This window comes from Mycetomoellerius zeteki, unplaced genomic scaffold (assembly GCF_001594055.1).
Source record: "Mycetomoellerius zeteki isolate Tzet28-1 unplaced genomic scaffold, Tzet1.0 scaffold81, whole genome shotgun sequence".
In the NCBI taxonomy this organism is placed as follows: domain Eukaryota; kingdom Metazoa; phylum Arthropoda; class Insecta; order Hymenoptera; family Formicidae; genus Mycetomoellerius; species Mycetomoellerius zeteki.
In genome coordinates this window covers 714,729-734,070 of record NW_017257841.1, presented here as the reverse complement: position 1 = coordinate 734,070, position 19,342 = coordinate 714,729, and the positions used below count along the sequence as shown (strand labels likewise).

Here is a 19,342-nt window from a genome sequence, read left to right as displayed (position 1 = left end):
AAGTTAAATAATTGTTTAATTCCATTGTTTTTATTAAATTAATATCACGTTCAGGAATAATGACGATCCACAGAAATGATTAAAAATAACTCAAATTGTAGATATAATTTGACATAAATTTAATTGACATTATGAATTTAGTGTAATATCGTTAGTTATACATCGTTCCATTACTTCAAAAGTGACATAACTAAAAAAATTAGTTTCCTATAAAATGAAGAAAACGATTTTTCAATTTGACAAAAAATTATTGACTATTAAATAATATCGGCAAAAAAAATATAATCTAACACGATCAAATGTCATTTTTGTTTTGCAATTATCGAAAAACCACCCGTTTTGAGTTGTAATGATTTTGATGATTTTTTAAAACCATTTTTTTGAGGTGTGACGATTTTTTAAGAAGTTAAGTTAGTTCATTTTTTATTATTGATAATATATAGGGTAATGTTTATTTAACTCGTTCATGGTAATAACTTAAAAATGACGTTTCTTGAGTTGTGTCACTTTTGAAGTAAGGAAGCGATGTACCGATTATACAATCAATATATCCGAAATATAAAAATTTCATTCTTTCACATTCATCAAAATTAATTTATGTGAATGTGAAAGAAAAATTGCGTCAATAATTAGATAAAAAAGTATTTAAAAGTCGAATCTTGTGAAGTTGTCGAATCAGTTTGGTTGCAAGGTCCACTCGTAGGTCACTCTCTACATCGTGTATCGTAATTACGTACTCAGCTGTTTGAAACAATACGGCTTCTGGAGTTATGGGTCTTCTTGAACTATGTGTGTTTCTTGATATTTGCATAAGACTTACACTTCACCTCTTAATTCTTGAATACATGAGAGGGATTTTTAAGACCTTGTAGTATTCATTTTTCTCTGATATTCTTCCCACACCTTCGATTTAAGTTTTTTCTTCTTCCGCGTAACTTTTAGAAAAACATTAAAACTTTTAAACTTTTCATAGTATTCAATTTAAAATGATCGAAATCGTACTTTTTACTCGAACAAGATTCGTTAGAAAATCATGTGTCCCAGATTTAAAAAGTCTTTCGAAGCGATTTAAAATCAATATAATAAATTATACATATTTGAGAGGTTATTAATCATGATGTTTCAGTAAAAAAATTAAATAAAAAGATAATAATTATTAGCAAAGTAACACAGAGAATTTTTTAATAATTGCATTATGTACAAACGTGTAATCTCTTTAACCAATTCTTTCTTTAACAAAAAGTCTTTAACAGAAACGTCTACGTAAATTTTTACCTACTAAAATACGGAAAAAAGTGTTTTTGATTATACATAGTATATGCCTGCGATACCTATATTATGCTTGTATCTATATACATTGGATATGTATAACGCAAAACTTCATTAACGAAACATAGCATATCTGAATAATTTTGCAAGCGTTGCACCGAAAATCAATATGATAAAATCATTTCATCGTATTGATCTCCGGTAACGAGTGCTAAATCGCTTAGATATGCTATGTTTCATTAATGGAGTTTCGTATTGTAAATATCCGAGGTATGTCTAGATAAAATGATTTCATCCTAATGATTTTTGATAATAAATATAATTATCATATACTGTTAGGTATCAAAGAAGCAATGATAGCTTAATCCCTTGAGTTTAATAACATTTTGTTATTTTTAATTTTTTCATGTGTGTCAAAATGTATAAACAATCCATTCTATTAGTTTCAACATTCATATTAATGTATGCATTTAGTGCGTAATATAATTATATTCAATAGTAATTTAAATTCGAGTCTTTTAATACACTTCCTTGAGTTAAATTGTTTATTCTCTATTAAATCTATTCGTTGATTAAAATCTCTAAAAATTTTTGTACTTAGGATGAGATAAATATATATTCGGACATTGAAAAGAGAGAAAGCGAAGAATAGGTCCGTTTGCACAGTGTTACTTGCACTTTTTGCTAAGTATATTCAGTAGAAGCAGTGGCGACTTATGCCCGTTTCTACCAATGTGGATTAATTTTCATCTTGGTTTAATTCACTCTTCTTCTTTTTCTAATCTTTGGAACTAGAAAAAGATGAAGAATAAGTTAAATCGAGATTAAAGTTAATCTATAATTAGTAGAAACGGGCCTTATAGAGATGATTAAAAATAACTTACAAACACACACACACACACAAATTGGGCAGAGTTGGAGGAGAGGGCTGTATTCGAAATACTTTTATATAAAACACAGTTTTTGCAATATAAGTGTATTTTGTGCTTCAGAAGAGTACATCATGAAAGTATTATGTATATTTTATATTTAAAATCGAAAGAGTGAAAGTTTTATGTATTTTATAATTCAAATAATAAGATTTGTCAATCTTATTGTTAGTATTTGATATACAAAATACGAAATATTTTCAATCTTTCATTATTAATACTGAAATACAAAATACAAAATACTTTTATATGCTTTCATGAAATACAAAATACAATTGTCTTACAAATACTATTTTTCAAAGAAAAGTATTTCAAATACATGCATGTTATTTCATATATATGCATCACATACAGGCATGCCTAACGCTGAAATTGGGTATAATTTTAAATTACCAATTCAACAGAGTAACAATGAAATTTAGCTAATAAGTTATGCTAATCGTTAATTTCTCCAATATTGTAATTATCATTCTAAAGAACGTCATGTTTATCGAAGCTCAAATTCGTCGCATTAGAGAGAGTGATGACAATGAGTCACGATGTCCGCGTTCACCTCTTGAAGTTAATCCGCATAATTATTCCCATAACCTTGAATTAAAAGAATTAGCGGCAAAAACACAGTTAACTGAAACCTTCGTCATCATGGTATCGCGTTTCCTGCATGCAACGAGCTTCCCCTGGATTCTCAAAAACGTCAGAAGAGTATTGCCGGTATTAGTTTCGTCCCCACGAAAATCAGCGGATACTTCCGTGGTGGAAGTATATCCATCATGGATATTTCAACGATCACGGCGATTTTTATCATCTTTTTGCTTATGATATTTTCAAATAATCGCACCTTAAAGATTGGACTTGCTTCATACTTTGCAACACATAAGCGAAGCTTGTTTTTCTAATCGTAATGTAAACATGCCAAAATATATTTCAAGATTCAGTTCCCTCCACTTCCGCTGTCAGAGGTAGAACGATATCAATCCCGATGGCATCCGGCAGTTTTTGAGTCGCTCGAAACATTTTAGGCTCGTTTACATAGAAGTCGTAGACGGTCGTGGGGTCTTAAATCGTAGGAAACTAAGCATCACAATCAAATATAAGGAGAATACTCGACTAGAATTGGTCAATTTCTTACGATTTGAGCCCCTACGACTGTCTACTTCTTTTATGTAGACGAACCTTTATCGGTTGATCAAATCCAACCTGAAGTCGAATTGGTTCGCATCAATGTTTTCCATCGTACGCATGGACGCTACCTGGTTTGTCGAGATTCAACACTGAATTCGTTCGTCGAGTTTTCATTCACAACAAAGCGGATTACATGTAAAGCCGAACAATAGCGTCTGTCTACGTAACATTTCCTCAACGATAGCACAACATCGACGGGATGAATTATTAATCAATCTCATAAAGCAATAAACGGGTGTACTTGCGCTTTACAGTATCGCATACCTAAAATATCACAATTTCTCTCTCTCTCTCTCTCTCTCTCTCTCTTTTTCTCTTTCTCAGCGCGTGGTTGAAATTCCTCGAATAATCACAATGCGAGATGATGACCATGGTATTAACTTCCTGCGGTGATTAGGTTCAGCGAAACGAGCAGCTTCGGTACGCAAGTAATCACAATTTGAAAAACGGCAGCGTAAAAAAGGTATAATTTTCACCTTTTTGCGATCGTTCGGAGATCGTTTTATTTTTACGTTTTCTTAGGGAAATGAAAGAATTACTTTTCTGTTATAATACTTTCACAGTTATTTTTTATAATAGCATTTGATAATGATGTTGCAATTTTTTATGACTGTAATTATGACTAACTAAACGCTGAGGTTACGCTAAGGTTAGGAAAGTCAGTAAATTGTCATCATTATGCGTTATTTATTGAAAAAAGTATTAAAGTACCAATAACGCCGTAAAATGACTCAGTCAAGTTACATTAAAAAGTAACGAATAAATTGCGAGTCATTTTTTTCAGTAACGAATGGCTTTTCCAACCCTTTATAAGTAACTATTGACTATTCTAACACTGGTGTTATATTATCATCATAACAATTTGCAACGTCATTACCAAATCATTATTACAACAAGTTAACTTTAAACAAAATAACGGCAGTTACAGTATTTAATTAATTATTTTCATTCCCTGCATTTTCTTATGTATCTTTCTTCATGGAAACAGAAAATTATCGTAATAAATGACGCTATATTCAAGGAAAAATTGACACATTGAAATAAAAAATAAAATCCTTGTTTATATCGTTATGAAATTACTGTCAATAATGCTTCAGTCATTTAAAAACTGATTCAGAGTTGTTGATCCAACTTTGAATTTTTAAATAATTAAAGCATAACTGAGATAGCCATTTCGTAACATGAATAAGAAATTAATTAACTTTATTTCAATGTGCCAATTTTTCTTTAAGCGTCATTGTATTATGATGATTTTTGTTTTTCATGAAGAAAAATTCATAAGAAAATATAAAAATAAATCGATCTCTGAACGGTCGCGAAAAAAGTTGGTACTCTTCCTTTGTACAAATTCAAAATCGCGATGAAGTGAAGGAAAAAGTGGTCTTTTTTTTACTTCCGCGACGTTACTTTCATCTCGAAATCCGTTCATCTAGTTGAAGTAAAGAAAAAAGATAGGCCACTTTCGCACTTTTAGAGATATGTCTGCCCACACACGACATTATTTACTACCCTTTATGGAGCTCGTCGGTTTGCCTCAGAGAGAAAAGTCGGAGCGATTGCGAATAATGAAGTGCTATTATACGGATGATTTAGATTTTGTATCGCATGATTTGGAACCTATTGTGCGCTTTTAAAGTAAAATTCAGTTAATCGGGCGGAACGTTAATAGGACATTAATAATGCGATAGACCGTATAACATTAGCCATTGATCATGTAATTAACTACTCCTAATTAGCAAGTCACTGTTATTTCCCAGGATGGCGCAGCTTCACGGCTATTAAGATACGAAAGTAAATGAAATTTATAACTTCATATTTAAAATTAATTAACGCTGCAAGCAATTCTTGGCATCACTTGCACCGACAGCTTCTGTTAACTTTTGCGCTTAGTAATTCGTTGATACATATACATGCGCGAATACGCGCGCGCCCACACATATTTTCTAAATTATAATTAACTACAACCGTTTTAATTAGTTAACTCATGATTTCGCAACGATTATGTCTTACAAAGAAATATATAACCAAGTGTACTTCTCTAATTTTTATACGTTAAAATATTGATAAAAATAAGAAACTAATAGTATCAAAAGTATTTTATAATAATAATAATAAAATTTTTTTAAATAAAAATTTTATTTATAAAAATAACAGAAATAAACAAAATTTTATTATTATTATAAAATATAAAAATATTCTTGAAATATTTTTTTAACAGTTTAAAATATTGTATTTTTTAATATTTTTAATTTTAGAAAGAAAAAAAAAAATACGATTTTTTAAAGAGAAGGGTTTCACCCGCTTAACGTGCGAGAAGACACTTATAAAAAAATACGTGTCTTTTTTATTTTTGTCTATATTTTAACATATCCAAAGCTTATTAAAATCGAACACTTGATTGTGTTCTCTTATTACAGTTTTATTGAGGTGAAATTAGCCGAGGATCAATAACGCGAAAGGACATAGCTTCGATTGTTCTATAGATAAAGAAGGAAGATCTGCTCGTGATTAACAACTACGTTACCGTACATAGCGTTGATTGTGCCAGCCCTTTACTACTCCTCATTGTATTGTTTCACGACTCTCCATTGCGGCAACGGCGCAATAATTTTCCCGAACTTTCTCGGCTGGCGTCCTCTTCTTCGGGATTTAACCTCTGGAGCGAGTGCGGTCGACCGGCGCATCTCCTCTCCGGCCAGCGCGATTTAATAGAATTTTATCGGGTCGGGGTCGTTGAATCTGCCCGCATTAAACCTACGAGTGCGACGCGACTCGCGATGTCTTGCACCTGGCGTCCCGCCAGCGTTACGTAACACATTAATTCACCGGGCACAAGAGATTTGCATGCGTTAGTGTATGAACGCCCGCAGGCGCTGCAGCTAAGTTTCGCGAGAGGAAAGACAAAGATGAGAGAGAGAGAGAGAAAGAGAAAGAAGAGAGAAAACATGGACAAAAGCAAACTTTATTGAGTGAGGATTGTCGGTCGGACGAATAGAGATGTATTTTCCTAGGAGGCATCGGAATTTCTATCAACGCGCTAAACCCGGTTTAACTTGGTATGCATTGCACATAGAATGGCACAAAAATGCTTAGGCAATAAAAAGATTACAAAGCTATTATAACGGCTAAATCTTGGCCAGAGTCTTATTTTTTATATTAAACTGTAAATTTATGATTTGGCATAAATAAATAGACAAGCGCAAAATTTTAGTTCTTTTTAATCATTCAAGAAAAAGTTTACTATTTAGAATAATATGAGTGTAAGTAACAAGAAAGCAGAATTTGATTACCTATAAAAAAACATGAACGACTTAGTTATATACTAAATTATGCCTCGCGGGAGAGACGCCTCAGGTGAATCGTCCCTATTGACGTGACATAAATCTGCTATATGTTTCTGTAAAATTCTGATTGGACGGTTTTAGTGGAAAGGATTTCTCGCTAAGGTATGAGAGGGCTGTAGTGGAAGTATCTACTCCGGCATATCGAGGCAGGAGAGGCCCGGGACTACGGTCATCGATCCAGCTAACGATATCATGTCACGCGAGTTAATGATACTTGATATAAAAAATGCGAAAAAAGCTGTAACGATAGCTGCAATTGAGCTTGAAAAATGTGTCCCAAGCAACTAAGTGAAAAAGCAGTTTTACAATTGCTAAGTGAAAAAGCAGTTTTGCAATTGCATTTAGAATTAGAGTTATAAATTAGTTAGAGTTTACAGATAATATAAAAATCTGTATGACGCCATCATGTTTTAAACGCTACTAATTAGTAAGTGCTAATTGTTACAAACAGTAGTGATTTTAAATTAATTTTAACATCTGATAATTTTATTTCTATTTTTAATGTTGAAGATGACTTAAAACAAAGCTGAAACGTTTATACTTTTTATTTAAATGATCAAATATAATTTTATATAATTACACATAATTTCTGCGGTTCTCATTAGCCCAATCACATATTAATTTTTTTAAAATTAATATTAATGTTTAATACATTATATATATTTAATATTTAATGTTAATATATCAACAGATACATCCGTTTTCATGTGGTTCGAGATATTGAAAATTAAAAGGTTTCAGGAGTTGGTGAACTTAAATATATTTACTTATAATTTATATAATGTATAAGATAGAATTAGTAGTGTATTAAAATCTGGGCAAGATATAAATTGATGAGCTTTAACAATGATTTAATTACAGATTTAATCGTTAAAATATTCAGCTTGAACAAGTGTTAAAATTTAAAAAAAATTTGCGCCAAAAAAGATGTGAAAAAAAGAGTTGCAAAATGACGGGTCATCTTAGAAATTCGTACAGCTTCCTGACAAGGAGCGATTATTATTAAACTGAAGAAACCGTTACAAAGCTAAGTAATCGGTCAAAGTTCATCGCAGGTCGCGCGCATTTATTCTGACTTTCAATGCAAAATGATCTTTTCCTTCAGCGCTGTTTCCCGCTTCTCGATCCAAAGCACAGTTTCCGCTGGCCGAAAGAGCTAGCGTCGTTTGCAACGCAGAAAGCCGCTGTGTCCGAAAGATTCAAAGATCTGCGGTCTCCTTCGATAATTGCCGCAATTACCGCTAAAGGCGTAAAGCCACCGGGAAATCAACGCGCGCGCGCGCGTCGTATTTCAGACAGCCATCCAAATGCTGGTAATTGATACTCTGATGACCTCACCGTGCGTTTCAATTTCTCGGCGTCAATGTGAACAGCGAATGTTAATGGCAGAATTACGTTACTTCATTTCTCTCTTTCAAACCGAAGTTTATTATTTTATCAAAAAAAAGATCTCAATTTTTTTCGTAATCTATTCTATCACATATCTGTCACCGATCGAGAAACTCATTTGATGATCTTTAATTCAAATTTGCTTCTCATATTAAGATATATAAATCGATTTTGCTTAGCCTAATATTGCCTATTTTATTATTATTATCTGAGGCTCTATCAATTTTATCAAAAGAAAAAAATTTTAGTTTTTTTATATCTTTTTTCTTCGACATGTCTGTAATATATCTGTAATCAAGAAACTCATTTGATGATTTTTGTTTCTTCTATTAAGATACATAAATTAATTTTGCTTAATACTTTCTATTTTATTATTATTATCCGAGAATCTCAATAGAGATACAGTTTACACAATTGCACATTAGCTAGCATATTTTATGTACGATCAGTAAATACACGTATTGTATATTGTACTTCCTAATTCCCTTTGCAGTCGGTTGCAAGTTTTCCGGTTTATTTGTCATTTCCTTATGTTACCACGTAACGCGTTTTACTATTTCATCGATGTCGTAAAGCCAAAGAATGTTGGCAAAGCGAAGCAATATCTGACATTTTAAGAGTTTTGGAATTCCGTATCGGTAAACGCGTATCCAGAAAGCTTATAGAGCATCAAAATTCCGTTAGCATTGAATATTGCAAACCTCCGGCAGATATCTCGTCGGATTAAGTAACTGATATTTGAAAATTCAAATATTTGCAAAATGAACAAAAATATTCTGCTTGATGAATCGCACAATGACTTTCACACATTTTAAACCAAATTTAAACTAAATTTTAACCAAATTTCGATCATGTTTAAACAAACTATTTAACGTAATTTTTATTCAATGTAATTATTAATTATGTCAATTTTTTGGAATTACAATTCTTCTTTAAATTTATTATGTGTATATAAATGTATGCGTGACAGTATGACGTTCATCATTATGCAAACGTATTTCTCAGAAGATATCCGAGCACAATTTATAAATGTCAATGAGAGATCTGTACTTTATTCTTTTTCTCACGTTGCAAAACTTATTTAAAGTTTAAAAGCATTCAAATGTCACACGACGATCTAAAGCAGTCGCGCTTGTGACTTCGAACAACTTTGACTAACTCAGTTGGATACCATTTCCTCAATTCATACATCTGAATGGTACAGTATAATCTATGAAGCAACATTACATGCAATCTTCTCTCTCTTTCTTTACGTAGATACATGTGTATGCAGGATCAATATGTAAAGTGTTATTTGTAACATCGTTATCATTATCGTTACTTTTTTTGGTTACAATCATTTTTTCTCTGTATGTAATGATAACGATAACAAATGTAGTCGTTACTTTTTGTTAATTCCTTATTATTTTTACATCTATTCAACAGTACTATTTGTATGTGTGTGTGTGTGTGTGTGTGTGTGTACGCGCGCGCGCGTGCGTGTGTGTGAATAGAAATATTTCATTTAAATAAAAATTCAAATATTGAAAAATATATTGTAATTTATACTTTAAGCTGTATTTCAATAATCACTGTCAGTATCAAAAATCTGTAGTATATGTATATATGGTATATGACATGAACAATAAATTTTCAGTACTGGCATATTGAAATGCACTCTCAATAACAATATTGATGTTTAACTCAAGATATTTATTTTTATACACAAATTAAAAATAAAAATATTAATACAATGAAAAACACCAGCTCGTTATATTAATACGATTACAATTTAATAATAATAGGCTAGAACCAAGCATGTAAGGAATATTAACATAATTCTGATCTGTTATTAAATTGTATCTATTGGGTATTAATATAAAAAATTACAAAAGATTTATTTGATGAGTTTAATATAAAGGAAAGCTTCCTACATAGAGACTATCTTAAGTTTTAAATTTTAATATGAATTGTTACAATTAATATTGATTATTAAATAATATAATTTTTAAATCTAATGTCTTATTTTAGCATTACAAAAATATAATGAAAAAAATAAATAACAAATCGTTACTTTTTATGTAATGGTACCGTCTCAAGTAGCACACAGCGCTTACAAAGCGTTTAAAAAGCACTAAAAAAGTGTATATAAGCGCTTTTTTAACGCTTTGCAGGTACTGCTGTGCTACTAAGGATATTAATTTTATATAGTAACGTTCTCGACTCTACGAACCTATATATAACAATAAAACTGCATCGATAGGATCCATTTCTTCATTTATGTAACATAAACAATAAGATTTAAAATTATATCGAAATTATTCAATTCCCTCGTTCGCGATTGTATATATGCTTACCGTTATATCGGGTATTCGGCATATAGGCGTACACAATGTCAGTCCTGTTGAAAAGCGTCAAGAAGAAATGATATTTGCCCACGGCATTGGAGCGAGGTGCTGTGGTGCCTTCTATGATTCGGGAGCATTTTGTCGAATCCGTACTGGTTACTACTGCGAGCAGCAACAAAACGCCGTGGTACACAATCCTGGTATTATACATCGCCTGAAAATAGGGAAAATAACATAACAATACTTCATTCTCATTCGATAACAATTTCGAACGTTGCTCCGTATGGCAATACGGATTAAAATCAAACATTTCCACAATCGCGGTCGATGCAGACACGAATCCATACAATTTGATTGAAAGAGCATTTAAAATATTCTGTGTATGTTTCCTCATATTTCTGAAGTGCTCGTGTTTTCGTTCAAATAACATCGAGTATCGATGAATTTGATGAATTGCTACTATTCTCCTTTATGCATTAATAACGTATTAATAACGCTATTGTGTGTTGAATATGCAGAATTTACGTTACAATTTATATCAAAGATTCAAAACATGAAACGACTGGAAATAGGTAAAATTAAAACGCAAATTGGTTTCAAGAGAACAACCAATGATTCTTGACCCTTCTCACGTTTAAAGGTACGTTGCACATCTTTACGTCCTTAGTTTATTCCCCTATTATGCGTTTCAATTAAAATCTAAATAAAGAAAAAAATATTCCGGCGTCCCGACGCACGCCGTACGAATTTAACGTTTTGCAATTTAATTGCGAGTTGTCAAGATGATTGACACAACATGATAGAGACGCATGACAAGTGACTTTCTTTTTTTAAAAATATTTTGATTTTAGATCGAAAAGATAATTGCTAGCTAAAGTAAAATACTGTAATTAATCGTTAAATTGATTTAGCATTTCATATGCACTAAATTTTATATACACTGAAAATTATTTCTATTACGTGTCTTTGAAAAAAGTCATATCCAAAGAAATAATTTTGTTCGCAGATTCAAATTGAAAATTCAGACAATAAAAATCTATAGTGATAAAAGGACAAAGAACTCCAAGCTTAAAGACTGATCGTTTGAATTTTCAATTTGATTTTGGGAATAAAATGACCTCTTTGGATATGACTTTTCAGAGGCACGTAATATCGATTTTAGAAATCTATAGCGATGAAAGAACAAAGAACTCCAAGACTGAAGATTGAAGACATATCAATTCTCCATTTGATTCTGCGAAAAATCGATATCTCATGTGCAAGACAATTCAATTTTTAAATTAAACCTCATTTTTCGATTTTTCGATTTTTCGAACATGAAAAAATTAGTTTCTTTAATTCTTTATACGTTAAAAAAAAAAGAATTATCCAGAAGGAGTTAATCGAAAAACAGAAAATTTGAAAGATGTAAAAACTAATCATTCCGAGTTTGAATTTCCGAACTAAATCGTTTCGTTCTAACTGCAACAGCAAGCGATCGTGACTGCGAGAATTTGCGAACGTGCACTTGAGTACCGCAGACTAGAGCGATGCCAACACGTGAGACAATTGCCCTCACAGTGACCATGTGTTCGGTAACAAAGCGCTGCTGAAAATGCATCGACATTGAGTCACTCGGCAATCTTGGCAGAATCTTGGCGCCGAAACGGGTAGAGCCGTTTGCGCTTTTCCCGGTTCATTGAACGGACACACATTCGAAACAATGTGGTAGTAAAGGTGAGACATGAAATATCGCTGAAGCAGATGAACAATTTAAGCATGTCTCAATCTTTTTCATTTCTAATTCGGAATTAAATATTTATAAATAAAATATGTTACAATTTATTTATGTTACAATTAAAACATTTATGTTAAAGATGTTAAAAATTTATTTAAAGATCTTATAACAAGAATATTCATATTAAAGTTGTAATAACATCAAATCAATATCAATATAAAAAATATATCAATTAATAATGTATAAATAATGTTAGTAAATTATAATAAATAATCTAAGAAGGATGTAAATTAAAATTTATTATTTGTTTAAGGAATAATTATATATGAGTAATATAAAAGTATAATATGAAATATGAAATGTTTAGTCTTTTTTATTAACGTTAAAACTTGCGTTAAAATAATTATTGCAAAGCGAGCAAAAAGAGAGAAATAGGTACGCATTTATTTAAACCGTTAATTATAATATATATGTGCACATTCATTAATGATTAAAGAATATTAACTCTCCAATATTTTCCAATAGAAACGATAAATAACTAATTATACATTGCATCGTGGCCCGAATAATTGAAACGTGCGAATTTCATAAAGTTTCGTAATCCTTGCGACCTAATGGACAAAAATTGATACATGCTGAAAATTACCATATCTAAGTCATAAAAAAAGAGTTCATATGTATACATTTATTTAAAAAAGATGACCACCCGGTGGGTGGAAAGAGGAGGTATAATTTTTTTATACGCTAAATGTAGATATTTAATTTAAAAAATTCTAGGACTTTTATTAACATTCTTATTAATATAATTTTATATAAAGATAAAATTTTAATGACTTGAAGAGTTTTACGACCTCAAGGAAAATATCCTTGATAACCCTTTACATTTATTGAATCTTACGTCTCGTAACGTGCTCCACACGATCGTATCGATATGCGAAACGGAAAACACGGTACTTGGACGCTGCGCGACATGTTGATCCACGAACATCACTGGCCTCTAATAAGCTGGTTAACCATAAATCCCAGACGCCTAAATATATTACGCCAAGCCGGTGTATATAGGGCATGGCATTTCACTCTGCCTGGCATTCTGCCACGTTCGTTCCCTCGGCCATGGAACACCAACAGGAACTCAAACAATATCTACCAAGAGATCCGATCGCTGTTACGGTTTTCCTGTCGTTGCGTTTGCACTGCCAAAATTATATTGTTATGTATATTCGATTTGTTTATGAGAAATTCGAATGACAGCGTTGAAAATAAATGGAATTACTGAAAATTTATAATAATACAGATAAAGTGATTTTATGTCTTATTGTAACTTGCATAGAAAATATTGAAGAAACTACAAATCTCAAAAAACATATTATAAATCTATAGATTTATAAATTTATCAAAGGTACAATGTGAGGTAATCGGATTCTTCGGATAAATGGATTAACGAAGTTATTGATATAATTAATAATAGATATTCATTGTTTAACAATATTCTGACAATTATTAAATAATCGTATCTACTAACAAATTTTAATAAGCATTTATAAAATTTATTTAATACAGTATAAATCTCGTTTTTCATTTATAAACGTATTAAGAGAGTTATATTATCAACGACTGAAAAACTAATTGAGCAGAATAATAATTACATTAAAAAAAACTACGTTTATTCATTGTATTGACGAACACTCGTAATTATTAATTAATTCCATATAGTTAAGCTGTTAAGCCCTTCATTAGTGAACAGTGTATCACAGAATTTCGCTACCGAAGCAAGTAAAATTTCAGGTAAATAATATCTACCGTTTTGTCAATTTATGATATGTTGTTATTTCATGTCAGTTAATACCCGAATGATCGATTTGCGCAGTAACATCATAATTACAACACACTTTAACTCGATGAAAAACGTTTCTATAAATAATTAGTGCGGCAATTAAACGGTTAAACGTACAATTCTAGAGATCCACATGTCGTATTTCTGGCCTATTTGTTTTACTTTATCATTTATACGAAAGTAATATTCTACCGAGATTTTATGTCGAGGGGGTAACCACTAGGTGAAATATTGTCCCACAGATTACATGATTTCATATGATTTTATCTGATTACAAATAATTTTTTCCACTACATATGAAGTAATTTGGTAAAATATACGATTTTATTTAATATTATATACAATGGTTTCTCGTGGTTTTATATGTAATTATCGGATTATGCATAGAGATTTCATATAAATTTTATAATGATTTCGAGGACTGTCCCACGATTACATTAAGTGGTTACCCCCTCGTTATACTATAGTATTAATATTCGACCTCTCAGGATCGAAGTCGTTATCTCAATTCCGAAGTCGTTATCGATTAATTAAATGATGTTATCAGATGAATAAATAGCAAAAGTCATATGAATGACGGATGATGAGATTTAGAAAGACTCATATCAAGAAAAGTGTAACTCCGGCGACGGATTGCTAGTCAACGTCGTCAATATGTCGGGATCTAGGACTTTAGAAGAAAAACGAGAGACGCGATGAATGGGGCGAGGACCTCATCGGCGATATTACGACGATCAAAGACGCGAATGGAGTGCTTAAAGAAGGTAGAGAGGCATATATTCATGTCTTCATCAAATAGACGACTGGATATTTACCGACGTAGGTATATATATACCTGATCCGTAATAATTTTCATCAAAATAATCATCACGACACATATAATATAGTGCTGTCATCGGAGAACTTCTTGTTCCTCTTTTATCTTTGTCTCCTCCTTTCTTTTATTTACTTAAATGTATCTTCCACGGAAAATCGTGATCCGGAGATTTTATATCGTTGTAAAACACGTTTTACTTTACTGAATGCTTTCCGAAGGAAATTGCGTTCCTGACATTACTGCTTGACAGGATATTTTTCCAATATGCGACCGTTATATATCATACTTCATGAAATCATACGCTTTAGACACGAATTAACCTTTTTCAGATTTTTTAGTTTGAAAAAGGATGAATAACTATAATAATTGTATGAAATACTCTTTGTAAAATTACATCAAAAAGATAATTTTTAATTTTTGTTTTGCTTTGTGATATTTTCTGTTCTATAATTTATCATCCCTAAACAATTTCTTTTTAAAAAAGAAAAAATGCATGCCAAAATAGTACATAAAAAAATATTGAATATTACATCCTTTTTAAAACCAAAAACGTTAATTGTTCTATAATAAACAGTTTAAACGCAATCATTCAAAAATTAACTGTTCAAAGATGGATATAAAATCAATACAATTAGTCAAGTACCTCATTATTCAAAAAAAAGACCCCGAGGAAGCTTATACGTAAAAAACCTATTAATTTTAAGACATATAAAACGGACTAGAAGTGATTAGAGTGATAAACTGGATTATTCACTATTATGTAATTGGATTTAAATAATCGATGATTCCATCAAACTTTAAATGGATTTTTTAACGAATTTATTTCGCTCAAGTTATTTTAATATTTTTGATATTTTGATATTTTTGTGTGCTTCAAAGAGTCGATAAATGTACATTAACAGCATACTTTTATGAATGCCTGTCTCACCCAGCTGTTGTTCGCTTTTCACGCGGAAGGATGTAAAAAAACTCTCACTGAACGATGATAAAAGCTAACTTTTTTTTTGTCAATCTACATCACCAGCATCGAGTGTGTAGAGGCCTATAAAAAATTTAGGGTATCCAGCTGTTCAGCAAGCGTTTCCGGATGAAGCATTGATTTTCTGCTTGAAATAGTCGCAGCCGATAAATGCCGTCATTGGTGCTATTTCGGCTCATCGAGATGTTCGTCACGCATCGATGAACGACCGAGCCGCAACGCAAACACTCTCATTACCAGTACTGACTAAATAAATGCAATAAAAATTCTAAAGTACATATAAAAAGAGAGAACGCACATTATTCGCTGAACAATTCATTTCATTAGCGGCTATCAGAATGAATATAGTTATCTAATTACTACCGTATCGATTTGAACTGTTGCTCCGTTAATGCTCGTCAAATTATATTTTAACGGCTGCGTTCGAGGAGCGCGCTATCAATGCTATTGTCTCATTCTATTTTTAGCGTCCATTAGACGTATAACAAGAATAGAATAATAATACAATAGCGCTGATGGCATTCCTTGAACACAGCCAACGAATCGTCATAATTTGAATATTTTTAAACATTAATCAGTTATATCATTAAACACATTGAATGTTATATCATTAAATACATTGAACAATATACCTTCACGTTAAAATTGTGAATATTCAATGTGCAATACCTGCCATTAATATAAGACAGTATTTCACTGTATGTATATATATGGGACGTTCCACGTCAACGGGGACAAGTGTCGACGTTCATAAGTTTTTTATTCTAACCGCCATATTGGAGCAGCCGCTTTGAATTTTAAAAAACGCCACGTTTTTCCTTAAACCACATATAAAAACAAAAATTTTAAGCTCTCGAACGTGTTATTTCGACTTTACAAATTTTGCCTAGACACTTGTCCCCATTGACGAGGAACGTCCCATATATACTCAAAATTTTTCGAATTCTCTAACTCACTAAAACTCTTAAGCCCGATTGTACCAACGTATTTTGACTTTAAACGAGGCTTAAAACTCTCATTTTCTCTCTTTAAAAACGAAAGAGAGGAAGAGATAGAGTTTTAAGCCACGTTTAAAATTAAAGTACACTGAGAAAAAAATATCCTAAATTTCAATAAATATTTATTTGAATAATATCAACTAAATATTTATTAAATATAAAAATATATTTATTTAATACAAAAAATATTAATTTGATTTAACAATCACTTCTTTTTATTAAGTAAATATTTATTTATTGTAAGTAATTGTTTAGTTGGCAGTATTCCAATATTTATTTAAATTTTTTTCTCAGTGTAACGTTGGTGCATTCGAGCCTTAATCTTTTTAGAGTTTGGCGCGATTTGAAATTCAGAGTTCAGAGATTTTCGATCAACATTTTATGTCATTTTATCTATTTTCTCTTTAATCCTAGAATGCTACTGATACGTAAATTTTACATACAAGTGAACGACGTTATTGAGCGCTAAGCTTCAGTAGTCATCAGAATGAGGTTCAATCTGCCATATTAAAAGCTGGGCTTTTAAAAATTCTGTCCATCATATATCAGTTTGAACGCTCCGGTAGTCAGTAGTATAACAGAGAGTTGTTTTAATTTTTTTATGCAACTTTGTGTTATTATATATATTTTATATAAGTCTATATATGAGGAAACACACACACACGCGCGCGCGCGCGCGAAATTAAATTGTATATAATATATACCCTACATGGAAAAAAATTCCTAAATTTAAGTAATATTTTCTTGAATAGCAACTAACAATAAGTAAACACTTCTTTACTGTAAATAAATATTTATTTAAAAAAGAAAGTAATACTTAAATCAATTAATACTTGTTTATGTTTAGTAAATATTTATTTGTAATAAGAAAATGTTTACTTGGCACTATTCAAGAAAATGTTACTTAGATTTAGGAAATTTCTTTTTCCGTGTATATAATTTCAAGATTAAATTCGATAGTGCGCTCATTCTTTCTTTCTTCAAGTTAATAATTAGATTATTTGTGTTTACAAAGCTCTAGATTACAAATATTTTGTTAAACGTATAAACTGTATAAAAAATTATGTGTTACCTTAATTGAGAGTAGCTTATATTTACTTATAAGTAAAATTTACGTATCAATAGCAATACTATATCATTCAATAGTATTTTATAGTTAATTTTAAAGTTAACGATTATATTAAAGGTAACTACTAAAAATGGCGCCAAAATGAATGTCAATTGAATAATGTTTCGATACCTTTCAATGATTCGCGGGAATTGCAAATTTTTAACTGGCCGACTTGCAAGAAAAGTTCAGCACAACACGTATTCACGGCAGCACTCATGTAAAAAGCGAAAATGCACTTCTGCAGCCGTCATTGGGACAGAAATCACCGCGATTCGATCGCTTTTTATCCGACTTATCCATCAGGATGTTACACCGTGGATGTAACCCCTGCGCGCCTCTCGTACTCTCTTTTTCCGCTTCCCGTTATCCTTATCTATTCCTACGAAGCAGTCTGGCAATACGTTCGAATAATGTGCCTAGTCGTGCATAAGGGAAGCACTCTGTACGCCTGACTAGTCAACGAGCCGATCGAGCAGAAGCGCCAACGAATATTTCAATCGGGACGTGCAATTACACTTTACCATTAAACGTCCATCATGAAATATAATCAAACGCGTTACAGCTGTTTCGATTTAAACAATCCACTAACGCGTGAAGCGTACATTTTTGTACATTTTAATTCAATTTATTATTTTATAACACTTTGTCCAGGTTTCATTTCACGAATACGTACGCATTGCCGGACTTTGTTTTTAATATCTTTGCCTTTCGATGGACGTTGCAATAAAACGTACACGTTATTCGAATTTCATTCGGTAAAGCTGCAGGCGAACTGAACCAGCGTTTATTTCAACAAAGGACAAAACGCGCGCCACAAGCGATTACAACAAGAAAATACACAAAGGTTGACCCGAAATGCCCAGCAGCGTGGCCTGTCGTTCATTAAAAAAATGCCGTCTCGTGCTAAGTATATCTGTGCGCATTTCTCTCTCTTTCTTTTCTCCCTTTTTTTGTTTCTCTCCCCTTACGAGATGGCATCTTCGAAAAATGCGACACAAAATTGTATCCTTCAAAGATTCTCTCGTTATGGGTACAATCGAGGAGATACTCGAGTGAGTACTTACCGTAATCTCGTTCGGAAACACAGCTTACGTAAAAATTGTCTTCCGCCCTTTGCGCCAGTCACGTGCGTTCTTCAACGCGGCAGGGAAACACACCCGTAACACGTCCGCCACCACCGCGGACCTCGGGCTGACTGACAGCCGTCCGACCGGGCTGTTATTACTTCAGGCAACCGGGCGTGCGCAGCGCGCGACGTGCTTAGTTTTTCCTCCTCGCGATGATCTTAGGATATGTTCAAGTTTTTAATTATTTTAATCATCAAAGCAGTTTACGAATTTTTCCTCGAATATGGCACAATACGAAGCGCTACGATAATTTTATCATAAAGTGATTATTTACTAAAGTATAGTGAGTACTCATATACAGGGTCATCGAAAAGGATCC

At 32.0% G+C, this 19,342-nt stretch overlaps 1 protein-coding gene across 1 annotated transcript in view; it reads right to left on the bottom strand.

Moving 5' to 3' along the window:
* LOC108729920 (spondin-1) overlaps positions 1 to 19,079 on the bottom strand; it is a 41,948-nt gene extending 22,869 nt beyond the window's left edge. The window contains exons 1-2 of the mRNA XM_018459295.1: positions 18,961 to 19,079; positions 10,450 to 10,654 (exon numbers count right to left, since the gene is read on the bottom strand). Of these exons, the coding sequence (XP_018314797.1) occupies positions 10,450 to 10,651 (202 nt within the window). The 5' untranslated portion in view covers positions 10,652 to 10,654; positions 18,961 to 19,079. The remainder of the gene's footprint in view (positions 1 to 10,449; positions 10,655 to 18,960) is intronic.
* Between the last annotated feature and the right edge of the window lie 263 nt (positions 19,080 to 19,342).